Source organism: Dermochelys coriacea, chromosome 24 (assembly GCF_009764565.3).
Source record: "Dermochelys coriacea isolate rDerCor1 chromosome 24, rDerCor1.pri.v4, whole genome shotgun sequence".
Taxonomy (NCBI): domain Eukaryota; kingdom Metazoa; phylum Chordata; order Testudines; family Dermochelyidae; genus Dermochelys; species Dermochelys coriacea.
In genome coordinates, this window is record NC_050091.1 from 12,770,434 (window position 1) to 12,789,415 (window position 18,982).

The following is an 18,982-nucleotide window of genomic DNA, read 5'->3' on the forward strand; positions in this document are numbered from 1 at the left end:
CAGCGCCTCTCTGTGCCTCAGTTTCTCATCTGTAAAGTCGGGGGTAATCATCCTTCTCTATGTAGTATGTGCCTCAGGGCAGGGAGTGTGTCTGACTTGACTGGGGCTCCGAGCCCAGTCCAGGGGGGTTCGTGCAGTGCCCTGGTGGTGGGGGCCCAAATCAGAAGTGATGCCCCCTGGGGGGGGGGAGTTTCCATGTCCCATTCCCCACCCAGCTGGGGATCTGGCCTCAGTGACACTAAAAGAAACATTTTCCTTAAACAGAGCAGGGCGGGGATGTTAAGGCAGCCATTGACCCAGACAAAAAATCGGACCCCCAAAGAAACAGAGCCAGACCCCTTTAAACACAGCTACAATACTTTTATTAATGAGCATTTAAACCCTTCCCCAGGAATTCCTGGCCCCCTTCCCATGGCGAGAGTTGAGTCTCTGAAACTATTTACATTGGGAAGGGCAGCTGCAGCCGTGCCAGCTGGGAGAACGATTCCGGGACGCCTCACCCGCAGGCTCCAGGGCATGTGCTGAGCTGAGAGGTCAGGAAGGGGAATATTGCACAGTGAGGGGGCGTAATGGGGCCAGAGGTTTTAGGTAGCAGGGACACCTGGGTGGATGGGCCCATGGGTCTGATCTGGGTGGGGGAGCAGGAAGAAGGCAGGATATCGGGCTGGATGAGCCTGTGGGGCTGATCTGGGATAGTCTCTATTGCCCCAGTGGGGCCATGAGGAACTCATTGACCCCTCCGCTCTCTTAGCACTTTCCCATCCTTCTCTGAGCTGTGCCACCGGGGCTGGTGGAAGGATGGGAAGCTGCACTGGGACCCCATTATTGGGGCTAAATACCCAGCCAGCAAGGTGGTGGTGGGGGAGAGAGTGCCCAAGCTCACCAAGCCATGAGTGCCCTTTCCTTCCCATTGTTGTGCCCAGGCCACCGTGTCTACGACTCATGCGCCAGTGGCCATCTTGTTGCGCCATCTTCCACAACCAGCTTTGTGGGGGGGAGGGGGCATAGACTAGGCATCCCTTCCCAGTGTCTGTGGGTCCCAATTCTGAGGCCTAGCAGGCTGTTAGAAGCCTGAGTTGCCTTCGGAGCCATGGCAACAGGACCCACCACCCTGTTGGCTGGAGACGAAATGGCTGACCCAGAATTATGGCAAGGTGGCTGCTGCATGTAGTCCTGTATGTGATTTGGAGCAGCCTTGGGACTTTGCCCCGGGGAATGAAGACCAAGCAGTGGCCACCTTCCTTAGACAGATGTCAACTGGTGTTGCATAAAGAAACAAGATGGCTGCCCAGTGTTGGCAGATAACACAAAAGCTCGAAGGTGCATTGGCGTGGCAAAACACACGTCTCGGCGAGGTGAAGAAGGGATGGGATCCACCCAAGCTAACAGAAAAAGGTGGCCATCACAGCCCTTCCCAGACGGGGGTCAAACTAGGCCATGTAGAAACAAGATGGCCACCGTGTACAGGCTGAAGAGAAGCCTGAATTTGCTGCACTGCTATAAGAATGTGGCCTGTGATTTGGGAAGGCAACATGTGGGAATTGGTTCTGGAGGGCAGGGGTAGTGTCGCTCTTCCCACTCCGTGTTGTTCCCCCCCCACCTTAAAAAACAAGTTGGCCACTGCAATTAGGCAAAACTAGGCCACTTGCAACCAAGATGGCTGCCTTGTGCAAGCCAAAGGGAAGCCTGGATTTGTGGTGGTGCCACGAGAACGGCTCCCTGATGGTCAAAAAAACCCATGGAGACTTTGCATGACGGGGAAACTACAAAAGATGCCCTAGAGGGACATCAAGCCACGCTGCTTCCAGACCAAGATGGCTGCTGTGGGGAGGCCGAAGGGAAGGCAAGGTGTCGTGAGAATGGGGCTCTGACACACGAAGGTGCAACCTGCAGACTTAGCCCTGCCTGGCAGCGCCAACAGGGACGACCTGGCTTGACGTCAAGAGCTGCTGCTCAACTAAGAAGATGGCCGCCGTGCATAGGCCGAAGCCTGGCTGGAGTTGAAGAAGTCAGGGGGAGGCTGGCCAGCGGAGCGGGGGTGGGGATGATGGGGGGAGCAATGGGTGGGGGGGGCATCTCGTGCCGTTTCCCCTCCCCGGTGCCCCCTTCACAGGAGCAAGGCAGACCCGAGCAAGACCAGCCAGGCTGAGGCGCTCAGCCCCGCCGCGCCCCCCTTCCCGCCGCCTGGCAGTTTGACGCCCGGGTTGTTCCGCCGCTCGCTCTCCACGGTGACGTGGCGGTTGTCCCGGATGAGGTCCTCGTGTTCCCCGTGGTCCGGCGGCAGGGGCGTGGCGGCAGCAGTGACCGTGGCGGCGGCCGTGGCATTGGCTGTGGCGTTGGCACCTGTGGCGTTGGCCCCGTGGCCGGGCATGACCTCCAGCCGGGGGATGTTGGGGGCGAAGAAGGTCTTGTTGGCCAGGTCCCTGTTGCAGAGGTGGCCGGAGCAGCAGGAGCCCACCAGGTTGACGGCTGCGCTGCCCTTTGCCTCCTTGGTGCAGTCCTTGTCCTGCACGCAGCCCTTGATGGGGTGGCTCAGCGAGAAATTGCCTGGAGGAGACGGGACGGGGGAGAGTCAGGGGCAGGGCCACGGTGCTGGGGGGCACTGTGCTGCAGGGAGCGGGGTGGGGACCCTCTCCCAGGTGTCGGTGCTGGCCCCGATGCACCACTAGGGGGCGCTGTGCTGTAGGGAGTGGGGGCCCCCTCCCCTGGCTGTCAATGCTGGCCTCGATGCACCAGTAGGGGGTGCTGTGCTCAGTGCCGGGTTTACAGTGGCGCCAGGGGCCCGGCCCAGTCTCAGAAGGGGCCCCAGCCGGCTCCGCTTGCCCTGCGCCCCGAGACCCCGCCAGCCCGCTGGCTCCCTGCCACCCATCACTTGCTCCTCAGGCCAAGGGCTCCTCTCCGCCCCCTGGCCCCACCCGCCTGCTCCTCTCTGCCCCCGGCCGGACCCCAGGGCACCTCCGGCTCCGGGCAGTCTCTGCTTCCCACCACCTGTGGGACCCAGCCTGGCTCCCCGGAGCCGAGCCACCTGGAACTGGTGCAGAAGCCTGGCCAGTCTCAGTCCAGGAGGGGTGGGGGGGGGGCTGGGACACAGTGTGGGGGGCTTGGCTGGGCCCCCCCAGGCAAGTGCGTCTTCAGAGAGCTTAGCGGGGCAGGTCCTGGCCTGGCTGATTGCGCCACTCCCGAGGGGCCGGAGCGATTCCCGGCCCCGGGACCAGCCCTGGCTGCGCTGCCAGCTCAGCCTGGCAGACACAGGGCCGGAGAGTGCGACCGGGAGGCAGAGGGAGGGGAGTGGGTCTCTGGGGGGTGCTGGGCTGTGAGGGGGCGGGGAGGATCTGCGTGTGTTGGGGCATTAGGGAGTGGGGGTTGTGTGGGGGGTGCTGGGCAGTTGTGGTGGGGCGGGGGTACTGGGCATAGCGGGTCCGGGTGGGCTTTGGCCATAGGGAATCGGGATGGGGGGTTTCTGGTGATGGCTGGGGGGGCTGGGTGGCGTGGCATGGGCGCACCCCTGAGGGGAAGGGGCGCACTGGCAGCACAGGACTGGGCGGCCCAGTGTGCGTCTGGCAGCTGCCGGTCTGTAAATGGTGCCCTCGCACTGGGCTGGGAGGAGCAGGGCCGCCCCTGCCATGCCCCATTGCCTCTGGCTGGCCCCTTGCTCCGGGGACCGACATTCCCGCGCCAGGCTCCATTGCCCCATGGGAGCCCACAAATATGTGTGGCGCCGGGCCCACAAAAGGTTAATCCGGCCCAGGCTGTGCTGTAGGGAGTGTGTGTGGGGGAAACGGGGGGGCCCTCCCCTGGCTGTTGGTGCTGGCACAGATGCACCACTAGGGGGCGATGTGCTGTAGGGAGTGGGGGGGCCCTCCCCTGGCTGTCCGTGCTGCCCCCAATGTGCCACTAGGGGGTGCAGTGCTATGGCCCGGGAGTGGGGGGCCCTCTTCCGGCAGTCAGGGCTGGCCCCAATGCACCACTAGGGGGCGCTGTGCCGTAGGGAGTGGAGGGGCCCTCCCCTGGCTGTCCGTGGAGGCCCCAATGTGCCACTAGGGGGTGCAGTGCTATGGCCCGGGAGTGGGGGGCCCTCCCCCGGCAGTCAGGGCTGGAGGCGGGGGGAGATGCACAGGCAGAGCACGACTTGCAAAGATCTGCCAGGCCCTTGGCCCCGCGTCGGGGCGCGGACCCCAGTGTCCTGGCCAGCCCGCCGTCGTGGGGATTGCACCTGGCTCCCCGGAACCGCCCTGGCTTCCCACCCGAAACGGCTCCCTGCGGTGGCCAAACAGCTGCCGCGCTGCGCCCCAGAAGGGGCTGCCTCTGAGTGTCCCACCCGGGCCTCACCAACTTTCATGGTGACGTTGCCGTGGAAGCAGCCCTGGTACCCGTCGTAGCACTTCACCACCGTGGCGTTGCCGGGAGAGCAGGCCTCGTTCCCTTGGCAGCTGTAGCACTCCAGCCCGTTGGGCACCCGGGCGCTCTCGTTACCTGGCGACCAGACAAGGGGGGGCAGTTAGAGAGGAAATGATATGATGGAGATGGTATGATGGGATAATGGGATTTTGGTAAATAATTGATCTTTAAATATTCAGGGTAAATAGGCCAAATCCCCTGAGATGGGATATTAGATGGATGGGATCTGAGTTACCCAGGAAAGAATTTTCTGTAGTATCTGGCTGGTGAATCTTGCCCATATGCTCAGGGTTTAGCTGATCACCATATTTGGGGTCGGGAAGGAATTTTCCTCCAGGGCAGATTGGAAGAGGCCCTGGAGGTTTTTCGCCTTCCTCTGTAGCATGGGGCACGGGTCACTTGAGGGAGGCTTCTCTGCTCCTTGAAGTCTTTAAACCACGATTTGAGGACTTCAATAGCTCAGACATAGGTGAGGTTTTTCGTAGGAGTGGGTGGGTGAGATTCTGTGGCCTGCGGTGTGCAGGAGGTCGGACTAGATGATCAGAATGGTCCCTTCTGACCTTAGTATCTATGAATCTATGAATGTAGGAGGAGGTGGGGGGCTGGCCCCTCCCCGCACCCCCCTCACCCTGGTGGGGCACTTACCCATCGGCTGCAGCGCCATGGCCTGGATGTCCAGCCGGGAGTTGCAGCGGCTGCTGTTGCAATTGTGCACCTGGGAGAAGGCGAGGATGCCATGCAGGTCCACGCCCTTGTCGTTGGTGCCCGGTCTGCCCAGGCCACAGCCCTTCTCGCCCACCAGGAACTGCCCGTGGCCTGGGGAGACAGCCGGGGGGTGAGCGAGCCGGGAGAGAACCCAGGTGTCCTGGATCCCAGCTTCCCCCTCCCAGACCTGGAGACGGAACCCAGCTCCCCCTTCTCTAACCCACTAGACTCCACTCCCCTCCCTGAGCCAGGGCTAGAACCCAGGAGTCCTGTCCCCAGCCTGCCCTGCTCCAACCACTAGACCCCAGTTGCCTCCCAGACTCAGGGCTAGAACCCAGGAGTCCTGGCTCCCAGCCCCACTGCTCTAATCACTAGACTCCCCTCCCCTCCCAGAGCTGGGGAGAGAACCCAGGAGTCGTGTCCACAGCCTCCCCTGTTCCAACCTCCCAGAGCTAGGGCTAGAACCCAACCTCCCCACTCTAACCACTAGACTCCACTCCCCTCCCAAAGCCAGGGAGAGAACCCAGGAGTCCTGGCTCCCAGCCCCCCTGCTCTAATCACTAGATTCCCCTCCCCTCCCAGAGCTGGGGAGAGAACCCAGGAGTCCTGTCCACAGCCTCCCCTGCTCCAACCTCCCAGAGCCAGGGCTAGAACCCAGCCTCCCTGCTCTAACCACTAGACTCCACTCCCCTCCCAAAGCCAGGGAGAGAACCCAGGAGTCCTGTCCCCAGCGTGCCCTGCTCCAACCACTAGACCTCAGTCACCTCCCAGAGCCAGGGATAGAACCCAGGAGTCCTGGCTCCCAGCCCTCACCCCGAGGGCCCACTCACTCCATTTCACGGCCGCCACGGTTTCCACGCACACTTGGGTGTTGGCGGGACAAGAGATTGTCTTCATCTTCTCGGGGCTGCAGCCACCGTCGCTGCGCTCCACACAGCTGTGGCACTCCAGGGCCGTGGCTCCTGCATGGGGGGAAGGAATCCCTGTGAAACCCAGCGTGGCTGGCACACCTGTAGGGGGACCTGCCTGGGCCTGTTCCCGGTAGTGGAGGGTCCCTAATCTCTCAAAGGCGGGTGACGTTTGTGCGTTTTCCCAGGTAATCTTGCACGGCTGTTTGCCCGGCTCCCTCTCCTCTTTGCATGAATTCTTACCTGCTTTTGCATGCAGATTTGCACCCTTCCCTCGCCACTTTTGCACTTTTCCATGTGAATTCACACATTTTCCTGTATAACTCCGTCTGTACAATTTTCACCTTTCCCTTGTAATGTTGCATGTCAAATGACACAGAAACGTGACAATCGACATGGGACCACGTAAAAGTTATTATGCAAATTTGCAAAGAAAGGTGAAAATTAGCACGTCAAATTACATGGAAACATGACAATTGACATCTTCATTTTCACCTTTCCCTTGCAACTTTGCCTGTTAATTTTTATGTTGTCCCATGTAATTTTGCATGTCAATTTTCACTTCATCTTACGTGCCAATTTTCACCTTTCCCATATAGCTTGGCACGTCAATTTGGACCCTTTCCTGGGTAACACGTTTCCCTCTGTAATTTTCCATGTCAATGTCCCCTTTCTCCTCCTCATGGATTGTTTCCCAAACTCCTGCTTCATAAACATTCGAGTGGGTCTGCTTGTGTTTTATGCCCCTGTGCATCTTCGTAGAAATTCGGTGGCACATTTCCTCTCCCCTTTTGCACCAGTTTTAACACGCTAGAAGTGCGCTCACTTTCCTTCCTCTATGGACCCCCTTGCCCCCGGCTCTGTAAATTCTCATGGTGGGTGGCCCATCTCCCTGCCCTCGTTGCGTTATTTCCACTGTACATTTGCAGAGATTTGCCACCTTTCCCCTCCTCTTTGCACCGTTTTCTCCAGGCTTTCCCACGGACACTTGAACGCTGGCTTTCCTCTTCGCACCATTTGTCTGGGAACTTGCACTTGCATTTGCACTTCTGTTTTGCACTGTTTCTCATGAACACTTGTATGGGCGACAGACCTCCCCCTTTGCCCCGCTTCTCCGGTGGGTGGCTGTGTCAGCTCCAGGATGGGGGTGACCCCACCCCGGGGTGAGGCTGGCGTCCCTGGGAGGAGTCCTCCCAGTTGGCACTGTGCCCCAGACCCATTACAGGTGAAGCGATCTGTCCCAGCATGCACGGCTCCCCTGCACCCCCCCCATCCCATGGCCCTAATGGCTGCCCCCTCCCATTCCAGCATGGAGAACGGAGTCAATTCCCAGTCCCCAGAACTGAGGAAGGGGGTTCGGTGAGCTGGGGGTCCCCTCTTCAGGAGATCCTAGAGGGGAAAGGTCCTGTGCCCCATTCCTTGCCCCCCCAAGCCAGCCAGCCCACCACTCTGGGACTGGATGGGAGCCGGCGCCCCCTAGAGGGGAAAGGCTCCGTGTCCCCATTCCCCAGCCAGCCCCCCGGCCTGGGGCTGGATTATCTTGCCATGACTCAGTCACTCTCTCGAAGGAGCAGGGTTCCCCCGGCAGATGCAGCTGAGATGAAAACACCCCATCAATGTGCCCTGGGCCCGATCGACGCCTCCAAGCCGGGGGACGTAGGGGGGCACCCTCAGGCTCGTCCCGTCTGGAGCGGTGTGCTCCCAGGTCCCGTACCTTGGAGGAGCAGTGCGGCCGCCAGCAGGAGAAGGGGGCTGGCTCTTGGGGGGCGGGGGGCTATCATGGCTGCGTCTGCCTCGACCAGGCGGCTTCTCTCGGCTCCCGGCAGCTTCCAGGCGACTCTGGCTGCCAGCGCCAAGCTAAGATGATAAATAAGAGGAAGCAGATGGGGCGGGGTGGGGCGGGGCGTCCCCACTCCCCACCTTGCACATCCCACCCTCCCTGGCTTTGCTGCGGGGCCCCGGGCTGGTGATTATTCACGTTTCCTCCCCAGTACCAAGCCCCGGCGCGTCGGTACCAGGGTGGTGGCTCTCCCAGGAACCGGTCCGGCCAGTTGGGGGAGCGGGCAACGCCTTCGCGGGCTCAGCACAGGGGGGAGCAGGAGCCCGGGGAGGCCTCGGGGCGGATTGGACCTGGGGAGGCCCCCAGCAATGGCGAGGGGTAAGTGCCCCCAACCAGCTCCCCATGGCATGGCACCCGGTGCCCAGTCCCCTGCCCTGCTCCCCACAGCACAGTGGCCCCCACCTCCCTTCTGAACCTCCCACCCCAGGGCGACCCCTGTGAGCCCCCTGCCCTGCTCCCCACAGCACAGCGCCCCCACAGGGAGTCCTCCTGGCTGAGGCCCCTGCCTTCCTGCTGAGCCCCCCTGTCCTGCACCCCCACAGCACGGTGCCCCCGGCTGTGTCCCCTGTGCCCTGCTCCCTGTGGCCCGGTGCCCTCTGCTGAGCCCCGTGCCCTGTGGTCCAGCACCCCCTGGTGAGCCCCCTGGCGTCACACTGGGGCTTTGGGGCCAGAACTGGGTCAGCAGGACACACTGACTTATTGAGTCACCCCAGCCTGCCCTGGGGCCCCGTATTGCTGCCTGAGGGCACTGAGGTCAGCACTGACTCAGCATCTGGCCCCTGGCATGAGCTGGCACCAAGGGCCCAGCCTCAGCCCTGACCCGGAGGAGTCACGAACACGCAGCCAACATGGGTGCTCACATGTGTGGCAACCAGCCCCTTAGACACCAGGTTTGGTGGTTAGAGCAGGGGGCTGGGAGCCAGGACGCCTGGGTTCTCTCCCTGGCTCTCGGAGGGGAGTGGGGCCTGGTGGTTAGAGTGGGGGTTCTGGGAGCCAGGACGCCTGGGTTCTCTCCCGGGCAGGGTTGTGTTTTGCTGGGTAGATGGGTGGGGATATGAGCATGTGTGGAGGTGCTGTGTGTGTTGTTGGGTAGCTCTGCCCCCCCTGCCATACAGTGCCACCCCCGAGGACCCCGATCCCAGCCTGGGTGGATCCCGAGGCTGCTCAGGTCCAGCAGAGAGGTAGCTGGGGGAGGGGAGGAAGAGGCCCGACATCCAGGATATTGGGGTGCAGCTGGGAACAGACCCCCGAGTCCAGACACGCAGCTGCCCCTCCCTTGTCTCACCCGCCCCCCTGCAGCCCAGGGCGAATCTTTTGCTTCCCCAGAGCTGCTGCCAGGCAGCGCCTGAGTCACTGGGGCCGGGGTGTGGGGAGCATGGGGCCCCCTTGTCCCAAGCCTTAGAAACAGGGACACACCCAGGGGAAGACTCAGAGGGAGGGGGCAAGGGATGGGCCAGGAGGCCCTTCCCCTCCAGGGGGCGCAAGCCCCACCTGGCTCCAGGGCGGGGACGGGCAGGTAAAAGGGGACGGCACCGTGGATCTACAGCACGCCAAGGATCTGTCCTTGGGGGGCTGGGATCGAGTTGGTTGGGGGGGGGCTGGGAGCCAGGACTCCTGGGTTCTCTCCCTGACTCAGGGGGGCAGGAGGGGGGGAAGGGGAGTCTAGTGGTTAGCGCAGTGGGGGGTCAGGACTCCTGGGTTCTCTCCCTGGCTCTGAAAGGGGTGTGGGGTCTAGTGGTTTGTGCAGGCAGGCTGGGAGCCAGGACTCCTGGGTTCTATTCCACCGCCTCCCTCGAGGGCGGGTTTCTACCTGGGTGCCCAGCCGGGTTCCCCAGGGCCCAGACGTACCCCGATGGGTTGGCAGTGGCAGGGCCGGCCTTACGGGTGAGCACTGTTGGCAACCGCTGCTCGGGGAGTCCGGGCAGGAAACGGGCACCGGGGCTCACTTCGCCCGCCTGCCCTACCCGGAGAACGAGCTCTCCCTCATAAGACCATAAGAACGGCCAGACTGGGTCAGACCAAGGCTCCATCCAGCCCAGTGTCTTGTCTACTGACAGTGGCCAGTGCCCGGTGCCCCAGAGGGAATGAACAGAACCGGGAATCGTCAAGTGACACATCCCCTGTGGCCCATTCCCAGCTGCTGGCAAACAGAGGCCAGGGCCACCATCCCTGCCCATCCTGGCTCATAGCCATCGATGGACCTGTCCTCCATGAACGTATCTAGTTCTTGTTTGAACCCTGTTACAGTCTTGGTCTTCACCATATCCTCTGGCAAGGAGTTCCACAGTTTGACTGTGCGTTGTGTGAAGAAATACTTCCTTTTGTTTGTTTTGTTCTTGTGTTATGAGCAGGAGTAAACAACACTTCCTTATCTACTTCCTTCACACCCTTCAACCTTTTATAGACCTCAATCATATCCCCCCTTTGTCGTCTCTTTTCCAAGCTGAAAAGTCCCACTCTTATTCATCTCTCTTCACATGGCAGCCGTTCCAGACCCCTCATCATTTTGGTTGCCCTTTTCTGCCCTTTTTCTGAATTTTCCAATTCCAATAGATCTTTTTTGAGTTGGGGCGACCACATCCCCTCCACGTTCCCTTCCCGGAGCTCTCCCTGGGGGGTAGGGGCAGGCAGCGCTGCAGACCAGGCGAGGGGACTGGCGCCAGCTCACACAGTTGTGCATGGGCGATGCCGGGCGATCTCTAGCAAAGAAGGGGGCATTTCCCCTCAGCCGGCCCTGCCCAGATGGTGCTGGGCTCTCCTGCCAGCCTGGCTCCGAGGGTCCCAGGGCAGCTGCAGGGGATTCTTTGGGCGTCAGCTCCAGGGCAGCTGAGACTTAGGGGGGGGTCAGGGCCTCTTGGTGGCTGCTGAGGCCTTGCAAAATCAGTGCAGGCCATGTCATGTGGCGTGAGTGCCCTCTGGGGCAAAAGGTGGTCAGTACCCCAGTTCTACCCCATCTCTGGGACAGAAGTGGGGCTAGTGATTAGAGCAGAGGGGGCTGGGAGCCAGGATTCCTGGGTTTTCTCCCCAGCCCTGGCAGGGGAGTGGGGGCTGGTGGGTTAGAGCAGGGGGTGCTAGGAGCCAGGACTCCTGGGTTCTGTCCGGGTCTGCGTGAGGCTGCGACGAGATTTCTTGCAGAGGGGAGGCGGGCGGTGGGAGGGGATGGAGGCCTCCGGGGCTGTGCCTACTCCTGGGTTGTTTGTGCCAATGGAGGAGCTTTTTCTTGGGCAACATCCTGTAATGCAGCTTCCTTGGGAAGTGGCCGCCTGGCGAGGGCCGGTGGGAGCCCGGGATTTTGGAGCTGGGGTGCTGAACACAGAGGAGCCCTTGGCCCTTGGAAGGTTGAGGCAGCTCTTCTCTGTTTTACATTTTCTTAATCAGTATTTCTAAACTGATTTTATATTTTAAATGTACTCTTAAGCCTTCATCGTTCCAGATTACTACATATTTAACTCACTGAAAGAAAGACATTATTTTAAATTAATCAGTCCCAGAGGGTTAGTGCATTCATAGCAATGCTCATTGCTTTTCGAAAAAGGGAACACTAGTTTACTTTGTGTCCGGTGGCACCTTAAAGACTAACAGATTGATTTGGGCATAAGCTTTCATGGGCTAGAACCTACTTCATCGGATGCCTGGGGTGAAATTATAGATGCAGGCATTGTTATATGGACACATGAAGGGACGGGAGTTACCTCACAAGTGGAGAACCAGTGTTGACAGGGCCAATTCAATCCGGGTGGATGTGGTCCACTCCCAATAAGAGATGAGGAGTGTCAATTCCCGGAGAGGCAAAGCTGCTTCTGTAATGAGCCAGCCACTCCCAGACCCCACACTATGCCAACATTTTCAGGGCTGACTCAGAACAAGGCTTCCTCAGCTCTCGTCCCCTAGTGCCCTCCTCTACTTGCACTACATTGATGACATCTTCATCATACGGACCCACGGGAAGGAGGCCCTTGAGGAATTCCACCTGGATTTCAACAATTTCCATCCCACCATCAACCTCAGCCCGGACCAGTGCACACAAGAGATCCACTTCCTGGACACTACAGTGCAAATAAGTGATGGTCACATAAACACCACCCTATACCGGAAACCTACTGACCGCTATTCCTACCTATATGCCTCCAGCTTCCATCCAGGACACATCACACGATCTATTGTGTACAGCCAAGCCCTAAGATACAACCGCATTTGCTCCAACCCCTCAGACAGAGACAAACACAAGATCTTTATCAAGTGTTCTTACAGTACAATACCCACATGGGGAAGTGAGGAAACAGACTGACAGAGCGAGACGGGTACCCAGAAATCTCCTATTACAGGACCAGCCCAACAAGGAAAATAACAGAACACCACTGGCCATCACGTACAGCCCCCAGCTAAAACCTATCCAGCACATTATCAACGATCTACAACCTAGCCTGGAAAACGATCCCTCACCCTCCCAGACCGTGGGAGACAGGCCAGTCCTCGCTTACAGACAGCCCCCCAACCTGAAGCAAATACTCATCAGCAACCACACACCACACAAGAGAACCACTAACCCAGGAACCTATCCTTGCAACAAAGCCTGTTGCCAACTGTGTCCACATATCTATTCTAGCGACACCATCAGAGGACCCAACCACCTCAGCCGCACCATCAGGGGCTCATTCACCTGCACGTCTACTAATGTGATATATGCCATCAAGTGCCAGCAATGCCCCTCTGCCATGTACATTGGCCAGACCGGACAGTCTCTACGTAAAAGAATAAATGGACACAAATCAGACATCAGGAATGGTAACATACAAAAGCCAGTGGGAGAACACTTCAATCTCCCTGGACGTTGGATAACAGATTTGAAAGTAGCTATACTTGAACAAAAAAACTTCAGAAACAGACTTCAAAGAGAAACAGCAGAACTAAAATTCATTTGGGCCTGAATAGGGACTGGGAGTGGCTGGCTCATTACAGAAGCAGCTTTGCCTCTCCGGGAATTGACACTCCTCATCTCTTATTGGGAGTGGACCACATCCACCCGGATTGAATTGGCCCTGTCGACACTGGTTCTCCACTTGTGAGGTAACTCCCGTCCCTTCATGTGTCCGTATAACAATGCTGCATCTATAATTTCACCCCATGCATCCGATGAAGTAGGTTCTAGCCCACGAAAGCTTATGCCCAAATCAATCTGTTAGTCTTTAAGGTGCCACCGGACACAAAGTAAATTAGTGTTACGTGTCCCGTCATATTTAGGGTTGTGTTCAGCAGGACACTGACTTGTCCTTCCTACAGAGCTTTTGCAAATAAATGTCTGACAAACTTCAGGACATATCAAAAAACCTGTGGCTGACATTTTTTTATTCCCAAGTTTAGTGCTTTTTATTAGGTACCTTCTGCACGTCCATTGTGCGTGAGGGAGGGACCGGGGGTCTCTGCGGGGAACTGTGACTCCCTGCCATCTTGTTATCGTTTGCTGCCTCGTCCCCTCAGGCCTCCCCAGGCTGCGAGCTCAGGCTACTGTCAGGCCCAGGGGCACCCATTTAAGAACACTGTGTAGGGCCCCATAAATCCTCAGGACGCACACACCCCAACCCTCTGCCCTAGCCCTGAGCCCCTCCCACACCCCAAACCTCCCAGCCCCACCCCACAGCCCTCACCCCGCACCCCAACCCTCTGCCCCAGCCCTGAGCCCCTCCCACATCCCAAGTCCCCCAGCCCCACCCCACAGCCCTCACCCCGCACCCCAACCATGTGTCATAGCCCTGAGCCCCTCATCCCCAGCCTCACCCCACAGCCCTCACCTTTTCCTGATGGCCAATCAGGATCAGGTCCATCTGGGGGACTCCAGTTTCTGCCCGGCATCATTGGCAGAGGGTTGAGGTCTGGCATCTCTGATCTTTGGTGCTGTGACCTGGAGCTGGTTCCTTTTGGACCCCAATTTATATGGTGAAATTTGAGTCCTTTTTTAGGTATACCTTAACCAATTATTACACTAAAATGTTACTAACCAACCCTAATACAGTGCAACAAAATTCTGTAACTAATCCAACCCCACCACCTTCATTAATTCACACCTAGCAAAATTCATTATGTAACAGACAGAAACAATTAAAGAACCAGACAGAGACCAGAGAGATAAACAAGAGGGACGTGGGGACCGTAATGACAAAACAACACAGAAACGAGGATTTCACAACCACAGCTCTTGAGAAGTGATTTCTTGCCAGACAGACTGTATCAAACTACGTTTCCTTTAACCATCTTAAGATCTGTTTCTTTATGGGGTGATAGTGGGGGCCATTAGGACGGGGTCTGCTTCTTACCAGCCGGATCTGACATTGTTTTAATGGAATTTAGATGGAATGTAAGGATGGGACTTCTTGCTTCTCGGCTGATGGTTGCTGCTCGGCTGCTCTTTTAATCTGGCTTCAGACGAAGGCCTGAGGCTTTAGGCCGTACAATATGGCTGCAGACAAAGGTCTTATCCTTACAGTAGTTGCAGAGGAAGGTGCAAGTGGTAGAATAAGCTGCCCAAGGGAGTTGTTCCTTCCTGACCCTTGTGAGGGGGCGGTTCGCTCACAGCCTGGAGCATGGGGGTTATAGTTATTCTAATCCCCCTTGTAGGAACCCTGGATTCTCTCATTGGCTGTACAGCCCTCCCCTGCTCCCCATGAGCCGTCCCCAAGCACAGGGCCTCGGCAAGGTCCTGTATCAGTGAGTTCCATGGGGTAATTTTGCATAGGGTAAATATATATTGGTTAATATTTACTTATTATTATCCTGAGCTGCAGCAGTAGGACTGATATAGCACCGGCAAGCCCCAGGCTTAGATCAGGGCCCCCCCAGTGTACTAGGTGCTGCAGACTATGAGACGTTTTCAGTGGGGCAGCTGTTAGGTGAAAGGGGCTGGAATCCAGGACTCTGGGGCTGTATCCCTGACTCTGGGAGGAGAACGGGATCTAGTGGGTTAGAGCGGGGGACGTCTGGGAGCCAGGACTCCTGGGTCCTTGGCTCACCTCACAGAGAGGCCCGATCCAATGTTAACCCTTTCCCTGCAGAAAACTGGAGAGTGTCCAAGAAAATGCTCCTTAGTGATTCCAGGCAGGCCCTGAAGGGGGCGCTGCTCTGCTCCCTGCTCTCAGCTCTGCAGCTCCAAGGTGCTGACACATCTTCACAGAGTCCAGCTGGGTCCTGTGTTTACTGGTGGGGGCAAGGGCGGGGAGCCAGGACGCCTGGGTTCTCTCCTGGCTCTGGGAGGGGAGTGTGGTCTAGTGGTTAGAGCAGGTGAGGGCAGGGAGCCAGGACGCCTGGGTTCTCTCCTGGCTCTGAGAGGGGAGTGGGGGCTGGTGGGTCAGAGCAGGGGGGCGGGGAGCCAGGACGCCTGGGTTCTCTCCTGGCTCTGGGAGGGGAGTGGAGTCTAGTGCTTACAGTGGGGCTGGGGGGCTGGGAGCCAGGACTCCTGGGTTCTCTCCTGGCTCTGAGAGGGGAGTGGGGTCTAGTGGTTAGAGTGGGGCTGGGGGGCTGGAAGCCAGGACTCCTGGGTTCTGTCCCATCCTCTCCCATCTCCTCTCTCCTAGTGGCCATCGGGCTGGAGTGCTACAGCTACATGGGCACCTTTACGGGCAGTGTCTCTTTGGGCGAGGTGCCCAAGGTTACGTGCGGGCCAGCGCAGAACGTCTGTGCCGAGGGGCTGATCGCCTTGAGCATCGGTAATGCTGCCTGGAGATCTGGGTGCACCCCGGGACTGTGCCACTCCCCGAGGGACAGAGCTGAGATCATCGGGGGCTGATCCGGGAGGGGGCAGGATACTGGGCTAGATGGGCCCATGGGACTGATCCAGGGCAGGGGGATACCGGGCTAGATGGGTCCGTGGGGCTGATCCTGGGTGGGCGGGAGGGGGCAAGATATCAGGGTGGCTGGGCCCATGGGGCTGATCCTGGCAGGGGAGGAGGGGGCAGGATGTCAGCGTGGCTGGGCCTGTGGGTATGAGCCGGTGCAGGCCTGTGGAACTCCCTGCTGCTCCCTTCACTCTCCCGCGGCGGGGTCCTGTCTCCCCAGGGGGCCAGCGGATGCTGGTTGTGATGAAGAAGGGCTGCCATGCGGCGCAGTATCGGGACCTCTCCGTCGTTCGCGACGAGCCGTATCTCCCCATCTACTATCACATCCGTTTCTGCAACGCCAGCCTCTGTAACCACCGGTACCGGGACAATAGCCACATCCCGGCCTTTCCCACAGGTACCAGCTCCATCCTCCGGGGGGCGCTGGCTCCCATCCGGCCCCAGGGCAGGGAATGGCTGGCTGAGTGGGAGTGGGGCACGGGCTCTTTCCCCTCCAGGGGGTGCCAGCCCCGATCCCATCCACAGCTATTTGGGGTGCTCTGTGTGAACTGATTTTCTGGGTCTCAGCTCAGGTCCTAACGGGTCCCCCCCACCTTTGGCCACCCCTGCCAAGGGATGTCTGATGAGCTTGGGTTTCTGCATCTCCCCTCATCCCGCTGTCCCCCCTACTCCGTCTAGGTCAGGGGGGGCTAGTTCCTCACCCTTTTCCCCTCTTCCCTCCCCCGCAGCACCCCCAGACAACACCTCTACCAGCCTTCTGTGCTATACCTGCATTGGGACCACACCGGAGAGCTGCTCCCTGCACAACGCCCAGCAGAGCCTTTGCTACGATGACTCCCCATGGTGCTACGACGGGATGGGCACAGCCACCATCGGTAGGGAGGGGCCGGGCTCGGAGCTGCCAGGTGGGGGGGCAGCCAGGACTCTTGGGTTCCCAGTGCAGTAGGATCAGGGAATGGGACATGGGGCCTTTCCCTTCTAGGGGGCACTGGCTCTGATTCAGCTGCAGACTGGGGACTGGCTGGCTTGGTGGAGGGGGCTGGAGGGGTCAGGCCATTCCCATTGGGGGCAGCTCCAGAAGTGCAGCTCAAGGGGACCGTCCGTGGCACTGGGGAGAGGGCCAATGGGAGTGAGAGGCATCCTAATGGCTGGCTGGGTGTGTCTAGGCCTAGGGAGGGCTGGTGGGAGTGCATAGGGGGGTAGGGTGGGGGGGCTGGTTAGATGGCTGGCTGGGGGATGTCCAGGGGTGGGGGGGATGGCTGGATGGAGAGGTGCGTGTGGGGTTCAGGGATTGGATGGATGGATGGATGGATGGATGGATGGATGGTGTCCCTAGCCTCTGTTCGTCAGAGGGTGGAGATGGACGGCAGGAGAGCGATCACTGATCATTACCTGTTAGGGTCACTCCCTCTGGGGCACCTGGCATTGGCCATTGTCGGTGGACAGGATCCCGGGCTGGATGAACCTTTGGTCTAACCCAGTGTGGCCGCTCTTATGTTCTTATGGATGGACGGACGGATGGGTAGATGGACAGATGGATGGATGGGGGAGTGGATGGATGGATGGACGGATGGACAGACGACGGATAGATGGATATAGATGTGTACAGGGATGGCTGGCTGGACAGCTTTATACGTGGCTGGCAGGGCATCAGGGTGTGTCCGGTGAGGGACAGACAGACAGCCGTCTGACCCTCTCTCTGGGCTTCCCAGGGGGCTTTGCAGTCCCCATCTATCTCCGCTCCTGCCAGACAGTGGGCTGCGTGTCAATCACACCGGGGGACCCTTGGCTGAACATCCAGCTTGAGAGGACATCCTGCTGTGCCCAGCCCCTGTGCAACCACGCGCCGGAGCCGGCGCCCACGGCCAGCCCCCACCCCTCACACATAGCCTCCACCCGGGACCGCCCCGCCAGTGCCAGCCCCCGGCCTGGGCTGCCCCTGCCCACGCTGCTGCTGCTGCTGCTGGGGGGCTGGGCCTGTGGGGCTGAGAGGGCTACTCTGGGATCAGGGCAGGGATGGAGACACCCCCTTTAGAGGATCCCTCCCAGTCCTGGGTGCACCATAAGGTCCGTTGAGCCAGCCCCAGCCCAATATCCCAGTGCTCCAGTTCCCACTGTGCCCAGCTCCTCCCAGCCACCCCAGAGAATCCCACCCCCAATGCACCACAGCCCCCATGAAGTGATGGAGATGCTGCCCAGGGCTCTTTAATACCCGTCACTCTGGAACAGGGGAGACGCTAGGTGTCCCCACCCCACACCAAACTCCCCAGCCCGATTGCACTTCATGTGCGGATTGGGGATTTCTTTGCAAACGTTCAATGGCTGAGCCGGAGACCCCGGAGCCGCCCCATCTGGCCAACCTGAGGGTATTCAGTGGTAGCTGAGGGACGGCTGCTCTGGATCAGCCCCAAGGGCCCATCTACCCTGGTGTCCCGCCTCCTCCTTGCCCCCTGGATCAGCCCTGTGAAGGGTTGTACCCCACAGGGTGCAGTCTGGGAGCTGTTGGAACTGCTGTGCCCCCTTGATTATTCAGAGGGGCTGGCTCAGGCTGCCTCTCCAGGCCCTGTTATCACCCAACACGACAGCAAGTGGGGCCACACACCCAACTGAGTTACCTGAGTGCTTTACCATAAGCCACTCATAGACTAACAATGAAACACCAGCCAATTTCCCAGCTCCCCCCCCTTGCAACCCTGCTGGAGTATAAACCCAGAATTAGACCATCTGGCACTGCACAGGGATCTCTGCGGTGCAAGCTCATTAATTAATTTGCTCTTTAATTAACTCAATGTGGGGAAGTTGTGCAACAAGCCTGTGTTAGCCAAGCTGAGGTTTTTCCAAACACTCCCAAAACCCCCCTGGTTAAGATAAAACATGTTTATTAACTACAAAAGATGGATTTTAAGTGATTATAAGTGACCGCAAACAGATCAAAGCAGATTACCTAGCAAATAAACAAAGACACAAAGTGGGTGTAATCCTTGTGCTTTTTGTGTTTTTCCTCAATAAGCCATCAACACTGGTTGGCCTTTTTACTATTGTACTTGAAAGGCTGCTCGTGGGTGTTCCCAAGCTTCATACCTTCCCATACAATGCTAGCACACACAATTAACAGGAGGTTAATGTTCAACAGATTAAGACTTTTAGAATGATACCTCACAAAGCAGACTTTGTACAAGACATATCATAACTATATGACAGTGGTGACTATGGGGGTGCCAGGTGTCACAAGCCCATCTACCCTGGTATCCTCCCTGCCCCCCCAAGATCAACCCCCCAGACCCATCTACTCCGGTATCCCACTT

The 18,982-nt window shown here is 58.7% G+C and overlaps 2 protein-coding genes across 2 annotated transcripts; one reads left to right on the top strand and one right to left on the bottom strand.

Annotated features, from left to right (window-relative positions):
• Positions 1-341: 341 nt before the first annotated feature.
• On the bottom strand, positions 342-8,018 carry LOC119847760 (ly6/PLAUR domain-containing protein 3-like). Its single transcript, XM_038382808.2, has 5 exons — positions 7,726-8,018; positions 5,934-6,065; positions 5,044-5,214; positions 4,330-4,473; positions 342-2,547 (listed from the first exon to the last, which is right to left on the bottom strand). The coding sequence occupies exons 1-5, from the start codon at positions 7,790-7,792 to the stop codon at positions 2,108-2,110; spliced, it is 954 nt and encodes a 317-aa protein (XP_038238736.1). The 5' UTR covers positions 7,793-8,018; the 3' UTR covers positions 342-2,107.
• LOC119847761 (ly6/PLAUR domain-containing protein 5-like) lies at positions 7,958-18,636 on the top strand. The gene is made up of 6 exons (XM_038382809.2): positions 7,958-8,169; positions 14,898-14,996; positions 15,417-15,548; positions 15,898-16,074; positions 16,406-16,552; positions 17,390-18,636. Exons 1-6 carry the CDS (start codon positions 8,160-8,162, stop codon positions 17,710-17,712), a joined length of 888 nt encoding a protein of 295 aa, XP_038238737.1. The 5' UTR covers positions 7,958-8,159; the 3' UTR covers positions 17,713-18,636.
• The last annotated feature ends 346 nt before the right edge of the window (positions 18,637-18,982 follow it).

Excerpts from the sequence above, each read along its gene's own strand:
- LOC119847761 (XM_038382809.2), top strand. Across the intron at positions 15,549-15,897 it reads GCTGATCGCCTTGAGCATCG|GGGGCCAGCGGATGCTGGTT; the intron begins GTAATGCTGCCT and ends CTGTCTCCCCAG. Across the intron at positions 16,553-17,389 it reads GATGGGCACAGCCACCATCG|GGGGCTTTGCAGTCCCCATC; the intron begins GTAGGGAGGGGC and ends TGGGCTTCCCAG.
- LOC119847760 (XM_038382808.2), bottom strand. The coding sequence starts at position 7,792 with ATGATAGCCCCCCGCCCCCCAAGAGCCAGCCCCCTTCTCCTGCTGGCG. Across the intron at positions 6,066-7,725 it reads GGCCGCACTGCTCCTCCAAG|GAGCCACGGCCCTGGAGTGC; the intron begins GTACGGGACCTG and ends CCCCCCATGCAG. Across the intron at positions 2,548-4,329 it reads CAACGTCACCATGAAAGTTG|GCAATTTCTCGCTGAGCCAC; the intron begins GTGAGGCCCGGG and ends CGTCTCCTCCAG.